Source organism: Narcine bancroftii, chromosome 1, assembly GCF_036971445.1.
Source record: "Narcine bancroftii isolate sNarBan1 chromosome 1, sNarBan1.hap1, whole genome shotgun sequence".
Taxonomy (NCBI): Eukaryota; Metazoa; Chordata; class Chondrichthyes; order Torpediniformes; family Narcinidae; genus Narcine; species Narcine bancroftii.
This window is the reverse complement of record NC_091469.1, coordinates 38158006-38181758: the sequence shown is the minus strand read 5'-3', so window position 1 is coordinate 38181758 and position 23753 is coordinate 38158006. Positions and strand designations below refer to the sequence as shown.

General features: G+C 42.5%; 1 protein-coding gene across 1 annotated transcript in view; it reads left to right on the top strand.

Moving 5' to 3' along the window:
- The window catches only part of LOC138757501 (ADAMTS-like protein 1), a 133234-nt gene that overhangs the window by 22494 nt on the left and 86987 nt on the right, over window positions 1-23753 (top strand). The window contains exons 3-6 of the mRNA XM_069925344.1: window positions 9656-9866; window positions 17309-17488; window positions 20138-20291; window positions 20478-21609. Of these exons, the coding sequence (XP_069781445.1) occupies window positions 9656-9866; window positions 17309-17488; window positions 20138-20291; window positions 20478-21609 (1677 nt within the window). The remainder of the gene's footprint in view (window positions 1-9655; window positions 9867-17308; window positions 17489-20137; window positions 20292-20477; window positions 21610-23753) is intronic.

The following is a 23753-nucleotide window of genomic DNA, read 5'->3' as shown; positions in this document are numbered from 1 at the left end:
TACACAAAAGAGTCTGGAAAAACAACCAACTGAAAAACCTCACAAAGATAAGCGTATACAGAGCCGTTGTCATACCCACACTCCTGTTCGGCTCCGAATCATGGGTCCTCTACCGGCACCACCTACGGCTCCTAGAACGCTTCCACCAGCGTTGTCTCCGCTCCATCCTCAACATCCATTGGAGCGCTCACACCCCTAACGTCGAGGTACTCGAGATGGCAGAGGTCGACAGCATCGAGTCCACGCTGCTGAAGATCCAGCTGCGCTGGATGGGTCACGTCTCCAGAATGGAGGACCATCGCCTTCCCAAGATCGTATTATATGGCGAGCTCTCCACTGGCCACCGTGACAGAGGTGCACCAAAGAAAAGGTACAAGGACTGCCTAAAGAAATCTCTTGGTGCCTGCCACATTGACCACCGCCAGTGGGCTGATAACGCCTCAAACCGTGCATCTTGGCGCCTCACAGTTTGGCGGGCAGCAGCCTCCTTTGAAGAAGACCGCAGAGCCCACCTCACTGACAAAAGGCAAAGGAGGAAAAACCCAACACCCAACCCCAACCAACCAATTTTCCCTTGCAACCGCTGCAATCGTGTCTGCCTGTCCCGCATCGGACTGGTCAGCCACAAACGAGCCTGCAGCTGACGTGGACTTTTTACCCCCTCCATAAATCTTCGTCCGCGAAGCCAAGCCAAAGAAAGAAGATACAGGACGAATCCTGAGACCCTAACCCAGTGGTTCTCAACCTTTTTTCTTTCCACTCACATACTATTTTAAGTAATCCCTATGCCATCGGTGCTCTGTGATGAGTAAGGGATTGCTTAAGGTGGTATGTGAGTGAGATGGGAAGGTTGCGAATCTCTGCTCTAGACCCAATTGTTACTAAAATATTTTGCTTGAGAAAAATTGTCATTGGTCCATTTCCTTTGGAGTTATGAAACCGTTCACATAACGAGTCAATAGGGTACGATTAAAACAGTTTTCAACCTTTTCTATCCACCCACATACCACCTTAAGCAATCCCTTACTCATCGCAGAGCACCTATGGCATAGGGAATACTTAAAGTGGTAAGTGAGTGGAAAGAAAATGGTTGAGAACCACTCCCCTAGCCCCTTGGTTCTAGTCTCCCCAGCCAGAGAAACATTCTCCCTGTATTGCCTGCTAAGCCCTGTCAGAATGTTAACTATTGTTAACATGTTCTGTTTCTATTTCATTTTTCTGGTCTGTAGTCTTTGCCTTTGGATTGCCAGCAAACACTCCAGCAGTAGTAATTTAAGGATATCTGTTTGCTAAGCTTTCAGACTTCTAAGAAATACACAGCAAGACTATTTGGCCCATTGGACCCATGTTAATTCTTCAATTAATCCTCCATCTTAGCTGTCACCAGTTCTATTACAAATATCAATCATGAATGTAAAGAAGTTAGTCCAAAAAATTTGGTTGATTTATTGCTTCTGTTTATTCCAGGCAGTGCCATAAGAGCATAGAAAGGATGTCAGATTTGGATAATACAGCCTCTGGAGGCCTCTGCTTCCGAACTTTCTTTTAAAAATGGTGGTAATGAAGGTCATTTCAAACTGAAAATTTTTGTATTTGGCACCACAATTTGGGAAATAATTGACCTCAATGTCAATGCTGAGTTGTAAAAAAAACTGAATTTCCCTGGTAAAATGGATGTCATGATCTTCGATATCTTTCTACCGGAGCAAATCTTTGCCTAAAGACCATATTTCTGACTCTTTACACAGAAAAAAATGAGTGAACCAAAGGGATATTTATCTTAGTTGACATTATGGGAAGACTTTGGTTTATTACAAGCAGAGTCTGTCTCTGTTTGTCTAGCCTTTCTGTCAATCTATCAGCAAATATAATCCATTGAGTCAGAGTATGCATTAAAAGATTAAAATTTCCAAACCCTGTGAAAAAATATATTATTCATAAATATCTGGGGAATGAAGTACAGTGTTAATGTTAACAAAGCCCTCATTATTCCAGTGGACACATATTTTGGTTAAGATTCTGACTGAAATGCGATAAAGAAGAAAAAAACGGACATCAAAAAAGTTCAATGCAGTAATACCATGGGGCAAATTAGGTGCCTTCATTGGCAGGGATGATGACATCTTGATCCATTTTTTCTCAAGGAACTTGCACTTGAAAGACTCTGCTACCATTTTATTTAATCTACCAGCAATCTACAGTGGGTATATTGTAAGTTATAGCATTTCACATTACATTAAGTTCAAGTTTACTGTCATGTGTACCAAAAATGAAGTGACAGTAAAAGAGGTTGTTTTACGAATTAAGCTCAAGACAACTCATACATAGTACAGTAAAATCCCTGATATCTGGCACCTGTGTCGGATTGTGGAAGGTCATGTGACCTCTACATTTGGAACCAGGTGGCATTGTGGAGAATCATGTGGTCTCTATGTCTGGAATCTGGTGGGATTATGGATTGTGGAAGGTCACGTGACCACTCTGACTGCAACCTAGTCAGGAGTTGGCTCACCTGTCAATCAAGGTTGTACTCCACCCATCCATTAGTGCACACTTGTCCATTGGTCCTTTTATTCAACTAATGATTATCTGACCCAGACCCTCCAGCTTACTGTTCTATGAAGTCCACCACATGAAGTAGCACTTGCTCTTTGCTCTCCACTCCAGTTTGTGATTGTGGACACACTGGAGGAGTCGTTGGTAAGGTGTGGACTACATAGGGATTGGAACTGTTAGATAGCATTGGAACTGTACTCATATTAGACAAGGAATGGCGGGTAGCACATTGTATTCCTTGGTTATTATACGTCAGTACACAGTTGCTAGTATTGATAAAGTTTAGTCGGATGTGACTGATTATATTGTGTTTTGTGATTGAGAGTATTAGTGTGTGTTATCTCTGTTGCAGTCCCCTTATGTTTGTTTTAATAAGGATCCTTCCTGTGTTCAGCCTGTGTCCAGACTCATTGCTCTTTGAACCCATTAAACTATTCCCTTCCTGCACAACAATTGGCACTGCACCTGGAGTTCAAGGAATCTCGGCTGCACACGCACGCAGTCGCGATATTTGAACATATTTGTGTGTGTGTGTGCATATGTTATGGCATGCTTTCTTGCGAACAAGACTGGCAGGAAGGGTCCCATAGCTAGGAAGGGAGCCTCAGGACAAGAGAGTAGAATTCCCAGGTGGTCTAATGATAGTGCAGGGTTTAACTAGTTTACAAGCTGACTACAGCAGACCATTAGTCAGGGCTGACAGTTTGGACCCACGAGGGGAGAAGGTTGGACACCACATGGCATCCCTCCTTGAGATGTCTGGATTTCCCAAGACAAGAGGAGTCATAAGCTCTTCGGTTTGTGGAATCTCTCCTGAGACACCGTCAGGAAATTATAGGAGAATTAGGCTAACAGGGTGCCCAGAAAGGTAGGGAGATAGAATCCCTCAAGTTTCACTGTTGTGCACTGCAGGAAGCAGTGTAGACTGCCTAAGTCTGAGTGACCAACCTAGTGATGAAAGGTCTAGCGACAGCTTGCAACTGATTAAAGTGCAGCTCAACTCAGTCAAAGTCCGAGCCGTTGTGCTTTGTGGGGGGAACATGTTGCCATATGGTCGGGGGATGGGGATGTGTGAATGGAACCCTGACCAGTGACCATACAGTCCCAGACCCACCACAAAGGCACCTCATCAATCCTTCAAAACGGGGAAGTAGCCAAAATTGGGGAGACTTTAAGTGGGCACACATGTGGTCACTGTGCAATTACAGAGATCCGTGTCTACTCCACCAAGGAGCTAACCAGGCTAGCGGTCAGTTGAATGTGTAGCTGAGTGGCTGCTGCTGCTGTGGGATGATGGAGCCCCCAATGTCTGCATCTCTCATCAGATAGCAAGCACTAGACAGTCTGTCTGAACACAGGTGATTAACAACACTTTGCAGGCGCAGCCTAAAGGGGCTGGTGATGGCACCACCCTATGGATGGTGACTGCGGTGGGGATCAAGTTCCCTGCCCTTCTAGAATAGGACCTAGGGAGGAGATGTATGTTATCAGGGAGTGGGCAATAATCGGGCATCTACAGGGGCACCCATGAATGCTACTCACCAAGAACACAAAGATGATTGTTGCCTTGGGGGGCTATTTAGTCATCACAGCATGGCCCAACTTTAGAGGGGTGGTCTTACCCCTCATGGGACTGGGGTCTGGGAAGCCATTGCCCTCCTGGATGGATTAGCACCCGCTCCTGTTTGTAGGGCTGAAACAAAGTTCAACAATGCCACCCTGAAGGTGACTCAAAGAGACAAAGTGCTCTCTGGAAAGAGCATTGTAGGGAAAGCCACATAAGGGTGGAGCTTCCAATTGCACTGCCCAATCCGACCCAAACCATCCTATCCTGCACTCCTGCACCAGAAGATGTGGGCCCTAACTCATGTTTTCACACCAACCAATTCACCAGATGCGAGTGGGTTCTCCCCAACCACCCCTCTTCTTCCCCCATCACTATCCCTCTCCACCAACCAACAAGCAAAGACTACCCTTCAAGCTGCTCCTTTTCCAGCCCACGCTGATCAGTGCTGTGGGAGCCTTAGAATACTCACTCAGCACCACCACACCAGACTGTGGCACCTTATGTAGATAAGGTGTGCACTGCACATGGTTCAGGTTGTTTGATAACACTGGAGACATACCCACTTTAGACAAAGGAGGGGGCTTGTGGAGGAAGCAAAGGCAATGTCATAGATCGGGTAGAAAGTGACTGATGCGTGGCTGCATTTATTTCAGATTTCCACGTCCCTTTATGCTTTTTGACCCTATATAATTGGAAGCAAAACATCTCTAATCTTGTTCTCAAATATCCCTTCAATAAAGGCTAACATAGTGCTTGCCTTTTCCAACTGCTTGACTGTAATTTTCAGTGATTTATCTACAAGGACATATGATTCCCTCTGAATAACACCACCTTCCAGTCTCTCACCATTTAAAACCTCAATTTTGTTACAGTATCGTGCTTTCATCTGAACTAATCTGTCAACCAGTGTTAAATGCCTATCCATGTTTAACTGGAACCTTATACTGAAATCTAAAACTCTTTGATTCTGATCAGCTATAATCCCAAAGCTGAATTGAAATTTTACTGATGACAAAACAGTCATTAATTCCATTCCATCCGCCTGCCGATTGTCATATTCCAGCCCGTTCACAGCCACAAAGTAACACAAATCAAATCAATATCATATTAAGGCTTTAAATTTCAATATATGACATGGACTGTGAAAGTTCATCTTTGAACAGGAAATAATCTTGACATGTTTACATAGCTGTTGGAGTCTAGGTTATCTTCCAGAGGTAAACAAGAGAGAGACTGTCTTATTTGAATATTCTATGAGATCTCCTCTCATTGCTCAAAAGAGCAGTGAATTAAAGCCTTATCAACCCAATCTCTCCTCAAACATCAGTCTTGTCATCCCAGGGATTGGTCTGTGAACTTTCATTGTACCCCTTCATATCAGAAACCTCTTCTCAGATAAAGAGACTATTGCATAAAGTGTGCTCTAACAAAGGCCCTGTAAAATGCATTGAAACTTAGAATGATTGTAGTGGATTTGAAGGCCAGTTGGAGTTGGCACATTGCCTTTGAACAAGTGTTGGTGCAATATTTGAATTTTTATGGGAAAATCATCATGGAAGTTTCTTCCAATAATTCTACAGCAAACAAATCTAAGATACAAGTGTGGTCGCTGTATCGTGGATCAAAATGAAGAGTCGTAATTGAGTTGAGTTGAGTTCAAATGGAAAACAATAGTTTACTGTTGGACCGCACACTTTTTTAAATCCCCGTGCTCCCATCCACCCGCACGCCACCATTGCTGAAGATGGCATCCCAAGCTGGTTCAATTTCATGGCAGGCAAGCCGCCATGAGCCCCCACGCCCCCCCCCCCCCCACCTTCAGAACTGGCTTTTGGAGGCACTAATACCAGTGTTTCTGTTTCTGCCTTCCTGCTGTGCTTGGGTGGTCTCCCTCGTTTACTCACTGGTGGTATTGCTTCAAGCTTGTCCAGGTCTAGGTGTGCAGGTTTAAGGTGATCAGTTGTGAATGTCTCTGATCTCTCACCTATGTCCAGTACACAGGTTGTGCCATTATGCTGCAGCACTTTTATTGGTCCTTCATAACGCCCTTGCAGGGGTGGTCTACATACAAACACAGTTAGCAAAAGTACGATCAGCACGTATGGTACGCGAACCGTACCCTTGCAGTTCGGTGGCAGCTTTTTAACTCTCTCGGGACCAAAGTTGTGTGATTCCATGTCATAACGTGGGAACTGGGGCCAGTTTGCCGAGCCGCTCGCGGAATTTATTTAGGACTTCAGAGGGTGGCTCTTCCTGTACTCGGGTTGCTGGTACAAGATCTTCAGACACAACGAGTGGAGCCCCATATACCAATTCAACCATGGGACCACTTCTGGCCACCTGGTGAACCTGTCCACAATGGTATTTTGACCCACACGACACTGGGAGTGGGCGACGATGACGACGTGCTCGTGTTCGAACCTTCGTTGCGGCAGCTTGAAAGGTTGAAGCAGCACCTTCCGTGTCGCTGCACCTTAACTGTCTGGCAGTCCTTGCACATCTTAGCTCAGTAAGCGACCTGCTTCAAGAGTCAATGTCAGATGCATTTGTCGAAAACCAGGTGGACTTTTGTGCAAATTGAGGGATGCCAATCCGTGATGTGGGTCGAAAATGCAGCTGGGACGATTGGGCGAGGCTGACCTGTGGACACATCGCAAAGGAGAGTTGATCCTTTAGGTCCAAAGGTGATATCCTCAAGGCGCAGACTAGTGACTACAGTTCGGTATGCTGGAATCTCTTTGTCTTGTTGTGTGTTTCAGCAAGCGCCATATAGTCAATCCCCAGAGATGGGCATCGCTATGCCCGCTACCACATTACTTTTACCAGAGATGTGCTTAATCCTCATGGTGAACTCAGAAATATAGGAGAGATGGCGCTGCTGTCGGGCTGACCACAGATCCAACACTTTTGCAAATGTTAGTGGCTTGTGGTCCGTGAATACCGTGAAGTCCCTGCTCTCCAGGAAATAGCAGAAATGTTGAACTGCCGGGTACAGGGCCAGTAGCTCCCTATCAAAAGCACTATATTTGGTCTCCAGAGGACGTAGGTACCTGCTAAAGAACACAAGAGGCTTTCAGTATCCATTGATGCTCAGTTCCAATACTCTGCTCACTGCTGAATCCAATGCGTCTACCATTAATATAGTCACCACATCCATTCGTGGGTGGACCAGCAGGGTTGCCTTTGCCAGGGCGCTTTTTGTGTTCTCGAACGCTGTCATCACCTCCTCTGTCCATTCCAGGTCCTTGGCTTTTATGGTCATGAGGTCGAACAGGGGCTTCATGATCTGGGCTGCAGATGGCAGAAAGCGACGGTAGAAATTGACCCTTCCTACAAACTCCTGTAGGCCTTTAACTGTGAGCGTTTTTGCGAATTTGAGGATGCCTTTCACTTTAGCTGATAATGGGATGACACCCTGGCCTGCTGATTTCATGTCCCAAAAAGTCAATTGAGGACAGCCTGAATTTGCACTTCGGGGGTTTATTGTTAGACTGAAGTCTTGTAGGTGGTAGCAGAGTAAACTCAGGGGCTAAAGGTCCTCTTTATGGGAGTGGCTGGTGGTGAGAATGTTGTCCAAGTACACAAAGAGAAAGACCATTCCTTGAACCACCATGTCCATAAGCCGTTGGAATGTCTGCACAGCATTCTTAAGGCCAAATGACATACGCAGAAACTCACCAGGATCTGATGATACCCTCAGACCAAATCAATCTTCCTGGCCCCTTGGAGATTTCCGGTAAAGTCCTGTATATGAGGCACAGGTTAGCAGTCTGCGAGGGTGGCATCATTGTGCCACCTGTAATCCCACACAGCCTCCAGTCTCCTGTAGCCTTGGGCACCATGTGGAGTGGGGAAGCCCACGGGCTGTCAGACCTGCACGCGACCACATTTCCTTCATCTTGAGAAATTCTTGTTTGGCCAGACGCAGCTTGTTGGGCAGTAGTCGACAGACTCGGGGGTAAAGAGGAGATACATTCATCAGGATATGATATGCGATGTCATGTTTGGGTGTAGCCATGGAGAACTGTGGCACAACAATGTCCAGGAACTCTGCAAGATCCTTGAAAAATTTATTAGTGGAGTACACCACTGAGCCCAATTGTAGGGTGGGTCATTTGGGTTTCCCGAGATGAAAAGTTTGAAAAGTTTTTTGTATCTACCAGCAGCGAGTGAGCTCTGAGAACGTCCGCTCCAAGCAACAGCTGAGAGAGCGCAACCAGTGTGAACCTCCAGGAGAATTTGTTGCCACCAAACTGCAAGGGTATGGTTCGTTTGCCATACGTGCTGATCATATTTTTGCTAACTGCCGTGAGAACTGAGCCTGTACTCCTAGTACAGGTATCATAGCCAGTCAAGGGAAGGACATTCACTTCAGCTCCTGTGTTGAACAGAAACGTGCCCAGAGAGTTCATCCCATGCATAAAGCAGGCTGTTATATTGGCCAGCCACTGTATCCATTAGCGACGACTGGCCCTGGCCTTTCCCAGAAACGTATATGGTGGATGGCAACAGCGTGCTCCAGAACCCCATCATTGGTGATAAAAACACCAAGAGTCTGTTTCGGTGACTTCTTTATTCGGGGTTGTGTGTGTCCTTGTCACTGGTGCGTGTGGAGCATGGACCTCCTTTGGGCATAATGCAGCATTAATTTCACTGGAGCCAGTCCTGCTGCTTCGCGCACCACAGAACATCTGCGTGGGCAGCTACTGCACAGGGGTCTGCAAAGTCTTCATCGGCCAACACACCAGGTTGCCGTGTGGAGCACAAGCAGCAGCTTCAGCAGTTGAGGTTCACGCTGGGCACCCAATGTCCTCACGCTAGGCCACAGACTGATGACAACCAGCTTCAGGAAACCAGGAATGGGATCCAGAATTCATTAGGGTGCACTGGCGAATGGGCATCCTGACAGTCCTTGAGTGCCCATGGTTTCCTAGCGCTTCAGGACTCAGAACCAACGATTGAGGAGATGCGATATTTATATGGGACCTTGAACCTTGGGTTCACTGCTGGACAATGAGCTTTGCAGCTACAGAGGTGGAGGCAGTGAGATTCATGGCCACTCGATTTTTCTGAAGGGAGTCTCTTTTGCTCTCTTTCTTGTTTCAGTCATGGCACCAGATTACTTGATGACTCTTTATTTGTCTTTGCAGGGAAATCAAAGGAAAGCTCTTCTAATATCTTGTGTAAATGACAATAAATTGAATTCAATTGAGTTTTGCATGGTTTGGGAAGCCTTAAAGAATGGATCAATGCATGAGATCATCATTCACTGCATATGAATGAGTGCAGTACCTTGAAAATCATTTGTTACAAGTTGTCTTGCTGACTGGCATGACAGTGTTTTACAAGCTCAGGGAATACATTCTGCCACAGATGTTTATACTTACGATTAGTCATGGAACCTTGGACCTGCAGGCGTCAACTTTATGCAGATTTTCTTGTAAAACTTGCATAGAAATGTGAAAAATGCCCACCACAGTTAAATTTCTAATTTGAAGCAGATGGATGACATTTTCTTTTCCTTTTCTGCAGGTGGGAAATTGGAAAGTGGAGCGCCTGTTCGTCCAGTTGTGGGGTTGGTTTACAGACCAGGGATGTCTTCTGTATGAACCTCCTGTCTCATGAAACTAACGAGACTGCAACCCTTGAGGATAAGAACTGTCCATGGTCAAAACCAGGCAACGTCCAAGCTTGCAATCATATCAATTGCCCCCCAGACTGGCATTCTGAGGAGTGGCAACAGGTACCACTCTAAGCTATCCGAACAACAAACTTATACCAGTTCCACTCCTTTGTGTGTGTGCCTTTGAATAAGCTCCTCACTTTAGGCCACTAATTAATAGAGTTTTGTTCTGCAAATGATTTGCATCAGTCTTTTGAAGGTTTGAAATTAAGTTTATTATCTTCCCTCTCAGGTCTTTTCCAGATCATAGCAATTGCCTGCATGGAGAAACTTCACATTTCACTCCAGTTCTCATGCCAACTACCTTGAATTGATGACCCAATTACCAGAAGAGACAGCTTCTCTCCATGTGCTCTGTTGATATTAGTGAAAATAGTTGTACCATACTATGGATGAACTGTTTTTATTTCCTCTACTCTTGGGAGAAATATTCCAGTCTTACCACATGACCTAAAAATCTTGGACCATTCTTGTAAATCTTTTCCACACTCTTCCTGAAGTCCAGTTTTCTGTATTTTCCACTGGGACTAATGATCACAGTATGGAGAAATGTGTGTGTTTTAGAGAAGCACACCTCTCCCATCTACATAATGAATACATGAGAATGGTTAGTGCAGGTAAAATGGAGCCATTTTGATTTGCATGCACAAATGGATCATGTGCAGCAAATCAGAGAGTGGGGACTGGTGGGCTTTAGAGTCAAGTCTGAGCGAAGACAGGGGTCAAAGAGAAAGTCACAGCCTCGGGTACTTGAAGGACACCTGAGTTCAGCCACCACAGTCAGGAGACTAATATCATGGGACCTGCTCAGTCAGCAGTTCTTGAGGTTCCACCAGAGCAGGCCTAACATTTTTGATCCAGTTGCAGATGCGGTATCATTATTTCATGTCACCATACACATCTAATGATTGGTTTGCCCAGAGCATGTACAAGAGCTGTGAAGCCACTAGATGTTTGAGCTTTGGGGGGAGGGGGGCGGAGGGGGTTGCTATTGGTAGTCACTCTGGCCCTGCATTGTTTATACAATGGGTTTTTTTATTTTATTCATCATTTGTATCAATGCAAAGTATAAATTCAGTAATATAGTAGTTTAATAAACCATACAAAATGATACAATATATTTTTAATTTTCTCCCCAACCCCCCTCCTCCACAAAAGAAAGAAGAATAAAAAATGAAAAGGGAAGAACACCTACCTCTACATATATAATATTATTAACACATATAATATTTATTGGCTATTTTTTATAATTACTAACTGAGAAGGGTGGGCAATGTGGATGGACTTTTAGTCATAAAATCCATATGTGGTTTCCAAATTTTATAAAAGTTTCAAATTTGATTCCTTAAACTATATGCGATTTTTTTATAAAGGTATACAGTTTTTCATTTCAATATGGCATCTGTCTATTTTTACCAAGTTCTCAGTTTTCCACTTTGCTGTCGTTATGGTTTATACAATGATTGATTGTAAATGAGATGGAAAATCTAGGCTGACAACAACTCAACAGAGAAAAAAAAAACTGATGGGCGACTTGGAAAGTCATGGATTTTTTTTAAAAATGATCAGCAAAGAAGTTCCAGGAAAATACAAGTCAAAATCTGGCCTATACAATAATACCAAGAGTTCGCAGCAAGAGATTAAAAGGTTGATCGATTTTTCTCCCATTTTATTATGAGAGAAAACTAACAGGTATTCCCCAAAGAACCGCAAGGGTTTTTAAGGAAATTTGGAATGGAAGAGGGTAGCTAGAAGATGTGTGAGACCCCTTGAGAGTGTGACTGGGAAAATAATAACAGGGAAATTAAATTTATAAAAATGAAAACAACTGCTGATATTGGAAATCTGAAATGAAAACTGAAAATGCTGTGAATATTCTGCAGTGACGCTGCTACTGTTGTCGCTTTTGCTTATGGTGCTGAGAGTTTATTGTTTTATATCCACAAGTACAATTTATAAATAGGCCCAAATTATTTCTTACTGCAGGCACCCAGGTTCCAAGATGCACTAACTGCAAATAGTGCAAATTAAATTACAACAATAACCCAAGATATCATAAATATAAAAGGAGAGAGAAATACATGTTTAGCTGGAACAAGAAAAACCTGATGTTTCAATAGGGTAGTTATAGCAGCTACTACGGTAGAGCTGCTAAAGAAATACAAACACACACCAGAGTAGTCAACTCAAGACTGGTTTATTGAAGCTTTACAAGCAGCTTTTATTCCCTGCCTGTCCCGGGGTCCACAGGACAAGGTGGGACCTTGTTAAGGGACAGCTGCTGGTCCACGGGACCAGCAGTTTTAAATTGAGACTTGTTAACGTCCCGTGCCTTTCAGCAGGGGACCCAGCTGATCAACGTGCCATCCCTCAGCACTCAGTACCGCTAGCATGCCAGCCCTTAGGTAAGTCCGTGCACTGCACTGACGGTGGCGGTTCGCATTACCGCGCTGAGCGCCACTCGGCCCGCTACACAGCCGCTACATAGTGATATTTCAACAATGCATCTGTGGAAAAATAACAGAATCAACATTTCAGGTCAAAATTTAGGACAAAAAGTGAGTCATTATAAGCCTCTAAGCTTAACACTCATTAGTAATATACTTGCATCTATAATCAAGAAATAGCTAAATATTTTGGGAAGCTAAATGTAATCAAACCAAATCAGCGTAGCCTTATGAAAGGTAAAGCATGTTTCCCAAATTTGCATGAGTTCTTCAAGCAGAGTTGATGGAGGAAACCTTGTAGATGTACTGTACTTGGATTTTCAGAATACATTTGACAAGGTGACATGTAAAAGATTGGTTCCCTAATAATAAAAGTTATTGGTATTAGGAAATGTATCAGCACGGATTCAAGATTGGCTATTGCAAAGAAGAGTTAGAATTAACATTTTTTGTTCCAAGTTGGAAAAATATAACAATTGAATTGCTCCAAGGATCAGTTCTTCCTCACTTATTTGCAACTTACTTTAATAATATGGAGTAGGCACAGACTGTTAATTATCTAGGTTTGCTTTTGACGCAAACGTAGGATTTGGGGTTCTACAACCAGATAGAAATAGATTGAGTGAGTGGGTGAAAATTGAATGTGGAAAAGTATGAGGTGAAAGAACACTAAAAGCAGACTTATTTAAATGAAGAAAGATTGTAGATGAGCAGAATACAGAGAGATGTATGGAAGTAAAACATCAAAATCTGTCGACACCGTGGTTGAAGTAAAAACACAAAGCTGGAGAAACACAGTAGGTCAAGCAGCGTCCTTTATATAGCAAAGGTAAAGATACAGAACCAATGTTTTGTGCTTGAGCCCTTCATCAATGTATTAACTCAAAACGTCAATTATGTATTTTTACCTTTACTACTAAAGGACACTGTTTGACCTGCTGAGTTTCTCCAGAATTGTGTTTTTACTACAGAGAGAGATGTATAGTTCTGGGGCAGATACTGCAATATTTAGCATCCAGGTGATTTAGAAATTATCGAGTTAAAAAATGTTATTTTGGTCCCCTTCTTGGCAAAATGTATACTGGCAATAGAAATTAAGTAGTTTAATTCCTGGCACTGGAAGCTTGTCTTGTTGACAGCAGCTAAATGCATTAGATCTATATTCATTGCAGCTTTGAGGAATGAAGGGTGATCTAATTGAAACATATAAGATCCTGAGGTGGCATGAAATGGCAGATGTTGAAATGTTTACACTGGTGGGAGAATTTCAAAGGTGCACGTTTACCAGATCAGTGGGTAGTCATTTTAAATTAAGGTGTGTAGGAACTTCTCACAAAGTTGATGAATATCTAGAATTCTCTACCCCAGAGAATGTGGAAGCTGGGTCACTGGGAGTAGAGACACAAGTGGAGGAGGTAAGGCCTGGTGCAGGTCAATCATGATTATATGAATATCAGGGTACACTGGAGGATTCCTGCATGTACTTGCTTCAAGTCTTACGTTTGATTAGACGCCAATAAAACAAAATTTGAGCATATAAGATTTGAGTAATACACCAGGGGTGGTCTGAGAATTTCTTCATGGAAAGAAAGCAGAGAGAAAGAATGAAGAGATGATTTGATATGGATGGAATGTGAGGATGAAAATGTGAGATTGTCCACACTAGCAGAACAAAGTAAGGATGGAGTATTTTATAAATGAGGAGAGATTGAGTGCTGTTTTTATTAAGGTGGAACTGTGTGCTCCTGAGCATGACATGCAAGCTCAGCAAGTGATTAAGAAGGCATTATTGCAAGAGGATTTCAATACAAGGGTAGAGGTGTTTTGCTGCAATTGTACAGGGCCCTGGTGAGAGCACATTTAGAATAATGTGTACAGAGATGGCCTTCCCCCTCAAGGAATAATTTACTTGGGATAGATGAAATGCAGCAAAGGTTCACTGAAATAGTCCCTGTAATGCCAAGCTTGCATTTATTAGAAGAATGAGAAGAGATCTAATTGAAACACTCAAAATTCTAAAAGATTGATAAGGTAGCTGCAAGGATCTTTTCCTGGCTAGAGGGTGGGAGGGGGGGGGGGGGTCATAGTTTCATGGACATCCATTTGGGAATGAGATGAGAATGTTTCTTCACCTAGAAGTGGTGAATCATTGGAATTCCCTACCTGAGAGATTCTGTTACTGAGCAAGTTCAAAACTAAGACCAAGGAACTTTTAGATTATTAAGGAAAGCAGAAGGAGTCGTATGTCAGATTTAAGCAGTCTGGATCCAGCAAATCCCTTGGAGAGTATGAGGTACAGGAATGTACTTCAGAGGGAAATCAAAAGGCAAAAAAGATGTATCTAGCAGACAGGGTAAAGGAAAATCCCAAGAAATTCCACATGTTTATTAAGAGAAAAATGGTGACTGGGGAGAGATTTAGTCCCATTAATGATCAACATGACTGTCTTTATGTGGAGCTACAGGCAATAGATGAAATTTTTACTGTGAATAAGATTGAGGAAATAAATTGTGATTTCCTGTACCAGATAGGAACTACCAGGAAGGATTTGACAGTTGCCTTGGAGCACATTCAGGCCAATAAATCCTCAGGACCTGATCCTTAGACTTTGTAAGAAGTTAGGGAAGAAATTCTGAAAGCCCTTGTATAATTTGTATAATTCTTGATTGTGGGTGAAGTGCTGGAAGAATGGCTAATATTGTATTGACTGCAGGTCAGTGAGCAGACATCAGTTGTTGGAAAGTTGCTGGAGAGGGTTCAGATAGACAGGATCTCCCAGCATTTTAATAGGCATGAACTGATTAGAGGTCATCAGCATGGCTTTGTCTATGGGAAATCATGTCTCATAAATCTGCTTTTTGAAGAGATGATCAAGAGGATCGATGAGGGCAGTGTGCTGGATGTTGGCTACAGTATATGGGTTTTAGCAGGCCTTTGACAAGGTTTCAAATGGTAGGTTAGCCTGCAAGGTTAGATCACGTGGACATGATCAAAGCCAGCTGCCCAATTAGAGTAAAAATAGCTTGGTGGAAGGAGACAGTAGTAGTGGAGTGTTGTTTTACTGATCAGAGGCATGTGACCTCTGTTGTCCTCTGTTGTTTGTTTACTAAGTTAACCATTTAGATGGCAATATAGTTAATATGATTAGTAAATTTGCAGATGGCATTGAAATTGCTGAGTCTAGTAATCAGTGAGGAGGATACCTAAATTTACAACAGGATCTAGATTGGTTAGGAAGGTGAGCCAATGAGTGGCAAATGGAATTTAATTCAAGCAAATGAGAGATGTTGCACTGGATAAGCCAAACCATTATTTCAAGGGGACAGCGAGACAAACCAAGACTTGCACAGTAAATGGTAGAGCCTTGGAGAATGTTTTAGAAGAGAGAAACCTAAGAGTGCAGGTGCACAGATACCTGAAAGGTGCAACTCAGGTGGGCAGGATGGTAAAGAAGGCATTTGACATGCTTGCCTCTATTGGGTACAAAGGTTGGACAGCATGGTGCACTGTATATTGGCACTGGTGAGATAACACTTTGAAGTACTATGTGTCGTTTTGGTTGCCCAGCTAGAAGAAAGATGTCAGCAAGTTAGAAAGGGTGAGGAAGAGATTCACAAAGATTTTTCCAAAATTGGAGGGCTTGAGTCATGGGGTGAGACAAGACAAGCTGAATCTTTATTCCCTGGTGGGTGACCTCATGAGGGCCATGAAGCATGTGAATATTGCCCAGGGTAGACGATTCTGGAAGCTGTACATTTAAGGTGAGACAAGGGGACCCGAGGGGAAAACCTTTTACACAGAAGGTAGTCTGCATCTGGAATGAACTGCCAGAGGAAGTTCTAGCAGGAGGTTACTATTTTAAAAACTAGTCACATGAAACTAATGGATTGTTATAACACTCACCTGGTTTCCTAGCATTCTTCAGGAGAGGAAATATGTCATCCTTACCCATTCTGACCTACATGTGACTATTGACCTAAATGTGGCTAACTCTTAAATGGACTCTGGAATGACCTACCAAGGTAATTAGATTTACAAAAAAACAAAAGTAAAAGACATTGCATTGAAACTGATCGACTCCAGCAGGTTACCATTAGCTGATATGGGTACTTAGGGATGGGTTATACAAGTAATTCTCATAATGTAATAAACAAGTCTGTCCTCAATTGAGATAGTGAAACTAACAGAGTGCTTCACAACCCAAATGCTCAACCAGACTTCAAGTAGCCATACCTGACCGGAATACTCAATATTTCAGGCAGCAGCTGTGGAGAAAGAACAGCTGAACTATTTTCCTGACCTACTGAGTAATTCCACATAGCCTATTTTTATTTCAGATATTCAGCATCTGCAGTTGTACACAGGGTGTGAAAAATAGGTCTCTGCTGTCTGTACATATTATGCAATATTGCTACTGATGAAGGCTGTGCAATGTTTCAGAAATTGGGTCAATTCATGTTCACAAGTGCATTGCTATTTCAATTAAAGAGTGAACTTCTTCCCTTATTTTATGTATTTTGATTTCCTTTTCCAGGGATATTCCAATGAAATGTAATATTCAGATAAAATTAGGTTAAGAGTCATTAAACCAGGTTACACACATGTAATTCAATTGCATCTTCAAGTCATATAATCTGATAGAGTCATTCATCAGTTTGTAGGTGGAAAGTGTGAGGAATGGATACAGGCATCCAAAGTGTTGTTTGAGGCTTTGAAGGTATGTTCAGGAGTTGTTACATTCCAAAAGGAGCCAACTGACCCATATATTATGCCAGCTCTTTATATGTGTCTATTTATACATTTAATGGATTGACAATTTTGATTCAGTTTTCTCCACCCACTTTCTCTGCCTGTAATTTATCAGAGAAAAGTACCTTAGCCACCAGCACAACCTGATCTTTTAGCACCTTCTCTTCCATCATGGACATCTTTGGTGTCTCACTGCTTAAGCAGGTAATGATGGGTTAAACTGAGTTCCCCAGAATCTCAGGAAATGTTAAAATCTGTTCCAATGCATCTAACACGATTTTGGGTTTTTTTTTGTGTGTGTGTAAGTGTTCACAGAGCTGTGGCCGTGGTGTGCAGATCCGATGGATTTCCTGCAAACAGAGAATGGCTGACGGGAGTTTCAGATACCAGCCTGAGGAGTTCTGCCTTACTCCTAAGCCAGATAGTCGGCAGTTGTGTGTGAGCATAGACTGCCCAACTCAGTGGCTACCTTCCAAATGGTCACAGGTAGGCCCATCGCAGCCTCGCTCACGCAGCTATTAGGCTGACATTGAGCTTCAGATTTAGAATTATTCACTTACTGTAATAAACAAAAGCAAACAAGTTTCCCACCCAGAAGAAAATCAAAGAAAAGATTGAGAAAGGTTGGATCAGAGTCGGCGTCAAAACAAATCTAATCAGGGGGCATAAGGGTAACTGCTGGGGGGTGCAAGGGACGCAAACTGCCAATCATGTGGCATTTTCGTGAGCCATCCATGTTCGGTTGAGGGGGGTAAAATAACTCATTTGGGGAGGCATGTTCTGCGAATGCCCACCCTTGCCCCATGACGCCAACACTGGGTTGGATGTCAATGCATGGATAGTATTAAAAAAGAGTGAAATATTAAATATTTGAGCACCAAATACTAGGAATGTGCACATAATTAGTCCTGTGTGACCTGCCAGTATCCTAAATGAGCTTTTAGTAAGGCTACTTTAAAAGAAGTTTATGAACCCGAATGAAGGAAGAAGATTGAAGTAGATACTGGTGCCCTATGGCAGCATGGCAAGCATTTGGTTTAATGGTGTTGAAGAATATATATTGGCCTCCCATCCTGTTTGTCATATGGTGGCAGGAGTTCTTTCATCTTCATCTGAGAGGATGAAGGTAAAGCCTTGAAGAATCTTTCATCTGAAAGAGAATAATTCCTGCATTACTGCATTCCCTCAATAGCCCATGGAATCTTGCCTATAAAGATTGTGCTCAAGCCTCTAGAGATGGCTCATGCATTGAGAGTTGTTGATGCTGGTACAAGAGAAACAACTGACACAAGTGTAAAGAACTAGTACGAGTGAGGTCAGCATCATGAAAGGAGGCAGATGAACCAGGGCATTGAAAAAGAAGGCACTATTTGTTCTCATATCAGGACATAGAACACTATAGCAGAGATACAGGCCCTTTGACCCATCTAATCTGTGCTGAACCATTTAATTTGCCTCGTCCCACTGACGGGCACCCAGTCCATAGCTCTCCATACCTCTCCCATCCATGTACCTGCCCAAATTCTTCTTAATTCTACAATTGAGCCTATATTCACCACCTCAGCTGGTAGATCATTCCACACTCCCAACACTCTGTGTGAAGTTCTCCCTCATATTCCCCCTAAATCTTTCTCCTTTCACTTTTAACCCATGCCCTCTGGTTTGTATCTCACCTACCCTCAGTGGAAAAAGCCTATCTACATTTACTCTGTCCATCCCCCTCATAATTTTAAATACCTCTATCATATCTCCCCTCAGTCTTCTATGCTCAAGGAATAAAGTCCTAACCTTTTTAACCTTTCCCCATAACTCAGTTCCTTTAGTCCAGGCAACATCCGAGATCTTCTCTGCATGCTTTCTATCTTATTGATATCTTTCCTGTAGTTGGGTGACCAAAATACTCCAAATTTGGCCTCAACAATGTCTTATACAACTTTAACATAACATCCCAATTCCTATAATCAATATTTTGATTTATGAAGGCCAGTATGCCAAAAGCTCTCTTTACAACCCTATCCACCTGAGATGCCACTTTTAGGGAATTATGTATCTGTATTCCAAGATCCCTCTACCGCACTCCTCAAAGCCCTACCATTTACTGTGTTCATCTTTTCTTGGTTTGTCCTTCCAAAATGCAACACCTCACACTTGTCTGCATCAAATTCCATCTGCCATTTTCTAGCCCATTTTTCCAGCTAGTCTTTATCCTTCTATGGAATGTTTTGAATGCCTCTCAGAACATTCCCTACCATCCATGCCATAATTGCCTCATTCATTCTATTTAGTGTTGTTTATTTGAAGCACCTACAAAAGCAACAGAAAAGTGACATTGTGAAGAAGTCATTTTATTTTTGTCTGCTTTTGAAGGAATGTTCTTTAGGTGAGATCTGTAAAATATTTAATATGATTTTAATTCGAAGAGTTTGGGAGCAGCTCACAACAGAGAAAAAAATGATCTACTCCTGCTCAAGAGACTGATAAATGCTCTTGAATATTTGCCACTTCACATGGTTCTAAACAGTTTGAGTTAATTTTGGGGAAAAGCCTGCACAAGTTCAGGTGAACATCTGAAAGGATGACAAAGGAAAGAAAATAAACAAGAAATCTGCCCATGTGGGAGTCTAGTAGAGTACGCAAAAGTGCTGGAGAAGCTTAGCAGGTCACACAGCATCCAGCATTTGCAACGTTGTACTTTCTCTGGATGTTGCATGCTGAGTTTCTCCAGTAGTTTTATGCACTGGTAAAGGAAAGAGCTTTGCTCCCCTTATTTATCAAAATGATGGCCAAATTCTTTGACTTTTGGAGGGGAAGGGTACCGCCCATCCTATGACAGACAGACAGCTCTGTGAGACAAAAAGGTATGGAGATGCCCCACATCGATGCCTTCTCATTGATCCTTGCCATTTTAGCAGGTTGAACACTGAAGAACGCCAGTAGATCCCATGCCCACATAACTAATCATGATCATCACCCTGAGGATTCCAAACTCTTGAAATCTCTAATTTTAATATTAATTTTTATTGAACAATTGATCTTTCAGTTCCTCCTTAATGCCCTGCCTGCAACCTAAGCAATGTTTTGTAAGATCACATTTATTGATAATGTAACTGAGAATACCTTTCTCAATGTGATTAGTGTTCCTCTACCTGTGGGGAAGGTACACAGAGACGTGATGTGGTTTGCAAGAAAATGGGCCACGGTGGGATTTCCATCACTCTAAATGCTTCAGATTGTTCCAGTCTCTCTCGTCCGCCTCTTCTCCAACCTTGCTTCGCCATGCCCTGTGCGAGTGAGTTCAATCAGTTGATGATTTACTTTGCTTTTTTTTCATTTATAAACAGAAATAACAACTTGCTTTTTTTTCATCTTGATGTATTATGTAAGCTTTAAACCTGATAGCTTTCTGTTACATTTTTTAAATAAAAACATTGTTTTCCTGCTCACCTCTGATTATGATTTTGAAATCTGTTGTTAGCTCCAGGAGTGACAAGAAATGAGAAGAAACTTTATCAGCAAGGACCTCGTATACTGGGGCTTCGAAAAATCTATGTCCAGCTGCGGAAAGAAAGGAAGCTCCAGTTCAACATTGGTGGACAGGCGTATCTTCTTCCTAAAACAGCTGTGCTCCTCAGGTGTCCTGTTAGAAGATTTAGAAAATCCATGATTATGTGGGAGAAGGATGGAAAACATTTATCAAGCTCTCCCCATGTCACAATTACTCATTTTGGTTATATCAAAATAAACCAGTTGAAGGCAATAAATGTTGGGACTTATACATGTGTAGCAGGACCTGCACGTGACAATTTTGTGATTAAGATCATTGGGTTTAATAATAAGCTGGCAGAATCTTCATCATCCAGACAAGAAGAGGGCATTGGAATTGCAAATGAAGCGTTGAGCTCAAAAGACAAACATGCACCTGGGGTCAGGTGGAATAAAACAGATAAAAGTCGATTCTTCATTTACCCCAATGCTCAATATGATGGAATTATTCTTAAGATACTTGAACTAAAAGGTTGGTCTCAGGAGAATCTGGATTCCAGGGAGTCACACGAGTCCAGAGAAAAGGACGCTGCCTCAGTAGAGGATGCTAGTGCGGAATCTATTGTTCCACAAACCTTTGTGATAGATCAGGAAAGGCTGGATGAAATCATTCGGGCCATTTCAAGGCAAAGTGATGATCTTAAGGATATTTATGCTACCCATGTTATTTCCCAGTTAATTGCTGAAATTTCCAAGGTTCAACCAGATGCCAATAAATCCAAATTGAAATTCAGTGAGAAAAGCAAAAGTACCAGTTCGGTGGAGTCTTCCTTCCATAAACTTACTACTGATGACCATAGATTACCAAAGTTATCCTCAGTGAAACTGACCAGTTCTAAGGAATCAATTCATACATCTACAGATCTACTCAAGGCACCAATAATACGACAGAAGACCAATGGCAAGGTACTAGTTTCTTCAACAGAGCTCATTGCTGAAATAGGTCGCACAGTACTGCTTACCAGCTGGACTCGATCATTAACACTGAAATGTGAAGCTGAAGGAAATCCAAAGCCACTCATCAGCTGGACAAAGAATGGCCAGTCATTAAAATACAGCAAGAGGTATGATCGGTTTTATTCATTAACAAAGTTCTGCAAAAAATCTGAAATAAAAGCAGGTCTTGCTGAAATTACTCAGCATGTCAGGCTGCATCAGTGCAGAAAGAAATGGAGCAGATGACAGGTCATCAAGCTGGAATATTTTCCTTTCTTTCTTCACAGATCCTACCTGACTTGCTGAACATTTCCATAATTTTCTGTTTTCATTTCTGTTTTATTCATAATATTTGCAACTGTTAGTTCATTGGTCATCAGTAACTCTTTTGCTGTATTTAACTTTTACTTACATTACAACCCTCAGAAACCAACAGTTCCATTAGGTTCTGTTTTCTCAAAACAGTTGATGACCCACTTGCCGATAAGCTAAATCATCCTCAACTTTTACAAATGGAATCTTATTTAAATGTTCCAAGTGAGCTTTAGTAATATTACATGAAAAGTCATGATATTATTCTTGAAAATACTATTACAATATTAACAATTAAAGCAACAATCTTTTGCCAAGTATTTTTATCCAGTTATTTGCTATTATTTTTTAAATTAATTTTTGCAAGATGTGAAATTCCTAAATTTCACATCCCTAAATAACCTTGAGAAGATAGGGATGTGCTACTTCCTTGAACTTCTGTTATTGCACTGTGGGAGTGCCCTCAATAGAAGGTCTTTGATGAAGCAGCTAAAGTTGGTTGCAACTAGGTCACTACCCTGAGGAACCCATGCAATGACGCCCTCTGGCTGGGATGATTGACAACTCCAAGCACTATCCTTTGTACAAGACAGGACTGCAACCACTGGAGTGTTTCCCTTTGTATCCATTGACTTCAGTTTTATCAGGCCTTCTTGATGCTATTCTCTGTCAAATGCTGCCTTAATGTCAACTCTCACCTCACCTCTGGAATTCAGCTCTGTGGAAGCAAGGCTGTAATGAGGTGTAGATCCAAGTGACCCTGGTGAAACCCAACATGAGTATTGGTAAGCCCAGTAATTGAAGAGTAAGTGCCCCTTGATCGCATTCAATAAATTTGGTGTTTATACTGAACAACAGTTTTTTTCAAAAGGTTTGCTACTTGAAAAAGAAATTTGCGGATTATGATAGATAACTTAATGCTGAACACAAAGATAATTTCAGATTTGCTGAATCATGTAGAAAATGGAAAAACATTAAATTAATTTTTATTGAATTTTGCATGTTTAATCGCATAATGATGCTGACATTAGTTCAACTCACCTAAAAATGTTTTGCCACTGATTTTTGTTTGTACTCAGCATTTGATGCCTCTCCTGTCAGTGTCCAACAATAGTTCGCCAGCATTGATAGATTGCAATTGCCTTGATACCACTTTTCCATGTCTTGGTGAAACTTTTCACCATGCTTGTCATTAGCCATTTTCACACCACAAGTGAATGATGACCCTACTTTGTCCCTGAGAAATTCGAGGAATTCAGGGCCTCCTGGGATTTCACACCACGATCTAAATTCTTGGGAATTTGCCATCCCCAGCAATTTAAGGGGAGTCCCACCTCCCCATCTGATGACACGTTATGCACTCACAGGAGTAAGAGTAAGTTCACTCCCTCCCGGCTGTCCATCGGTCAGTCGGTCACTTGTCGGCCTGTTCCCTCCCTCCCAGTCATCAGTCAGTTGCTCACCTGCCTGCTCCATCTCCCCTGGCTGTCGGTCGGTCGATCGCCTGCCTGCTCCCTCTCCCTCCCTCCCCCCCTCCCCAGCTGACCATCGGTCGCTCGCCTGCCTGCTCCCTCTCCCCTCCCTCCTTCCTCCCGACTGTCCATCAGCCACTTGCCCCCACAACCCACCCCACACTTCAGGGCCACTTCGTCACAATGCGATGGTGGTACAATGCAGAATGAATGGCCGACTTTGTTTCCCATAATCCTTTACGCAGCTGGAACAGCTCTGGGAAATACAGTTGCATGAGAGATTATGGTTAACGAGGACAGCCATTCATCCCTCATTGTGCTGCCCGAAGCAGCCCACTATTCTCTTGTTGTGAGTGAAGGTTCATGTGGGTTCCACAGGTTAAGAACCAGACCAAGATCAAGGTACAAAGCACAAGTTTATTCTTAGGTGATGCAGAAGGAACATCAAAATCAAAATGCTAAATTAACCTAAACACACAATGCACAAG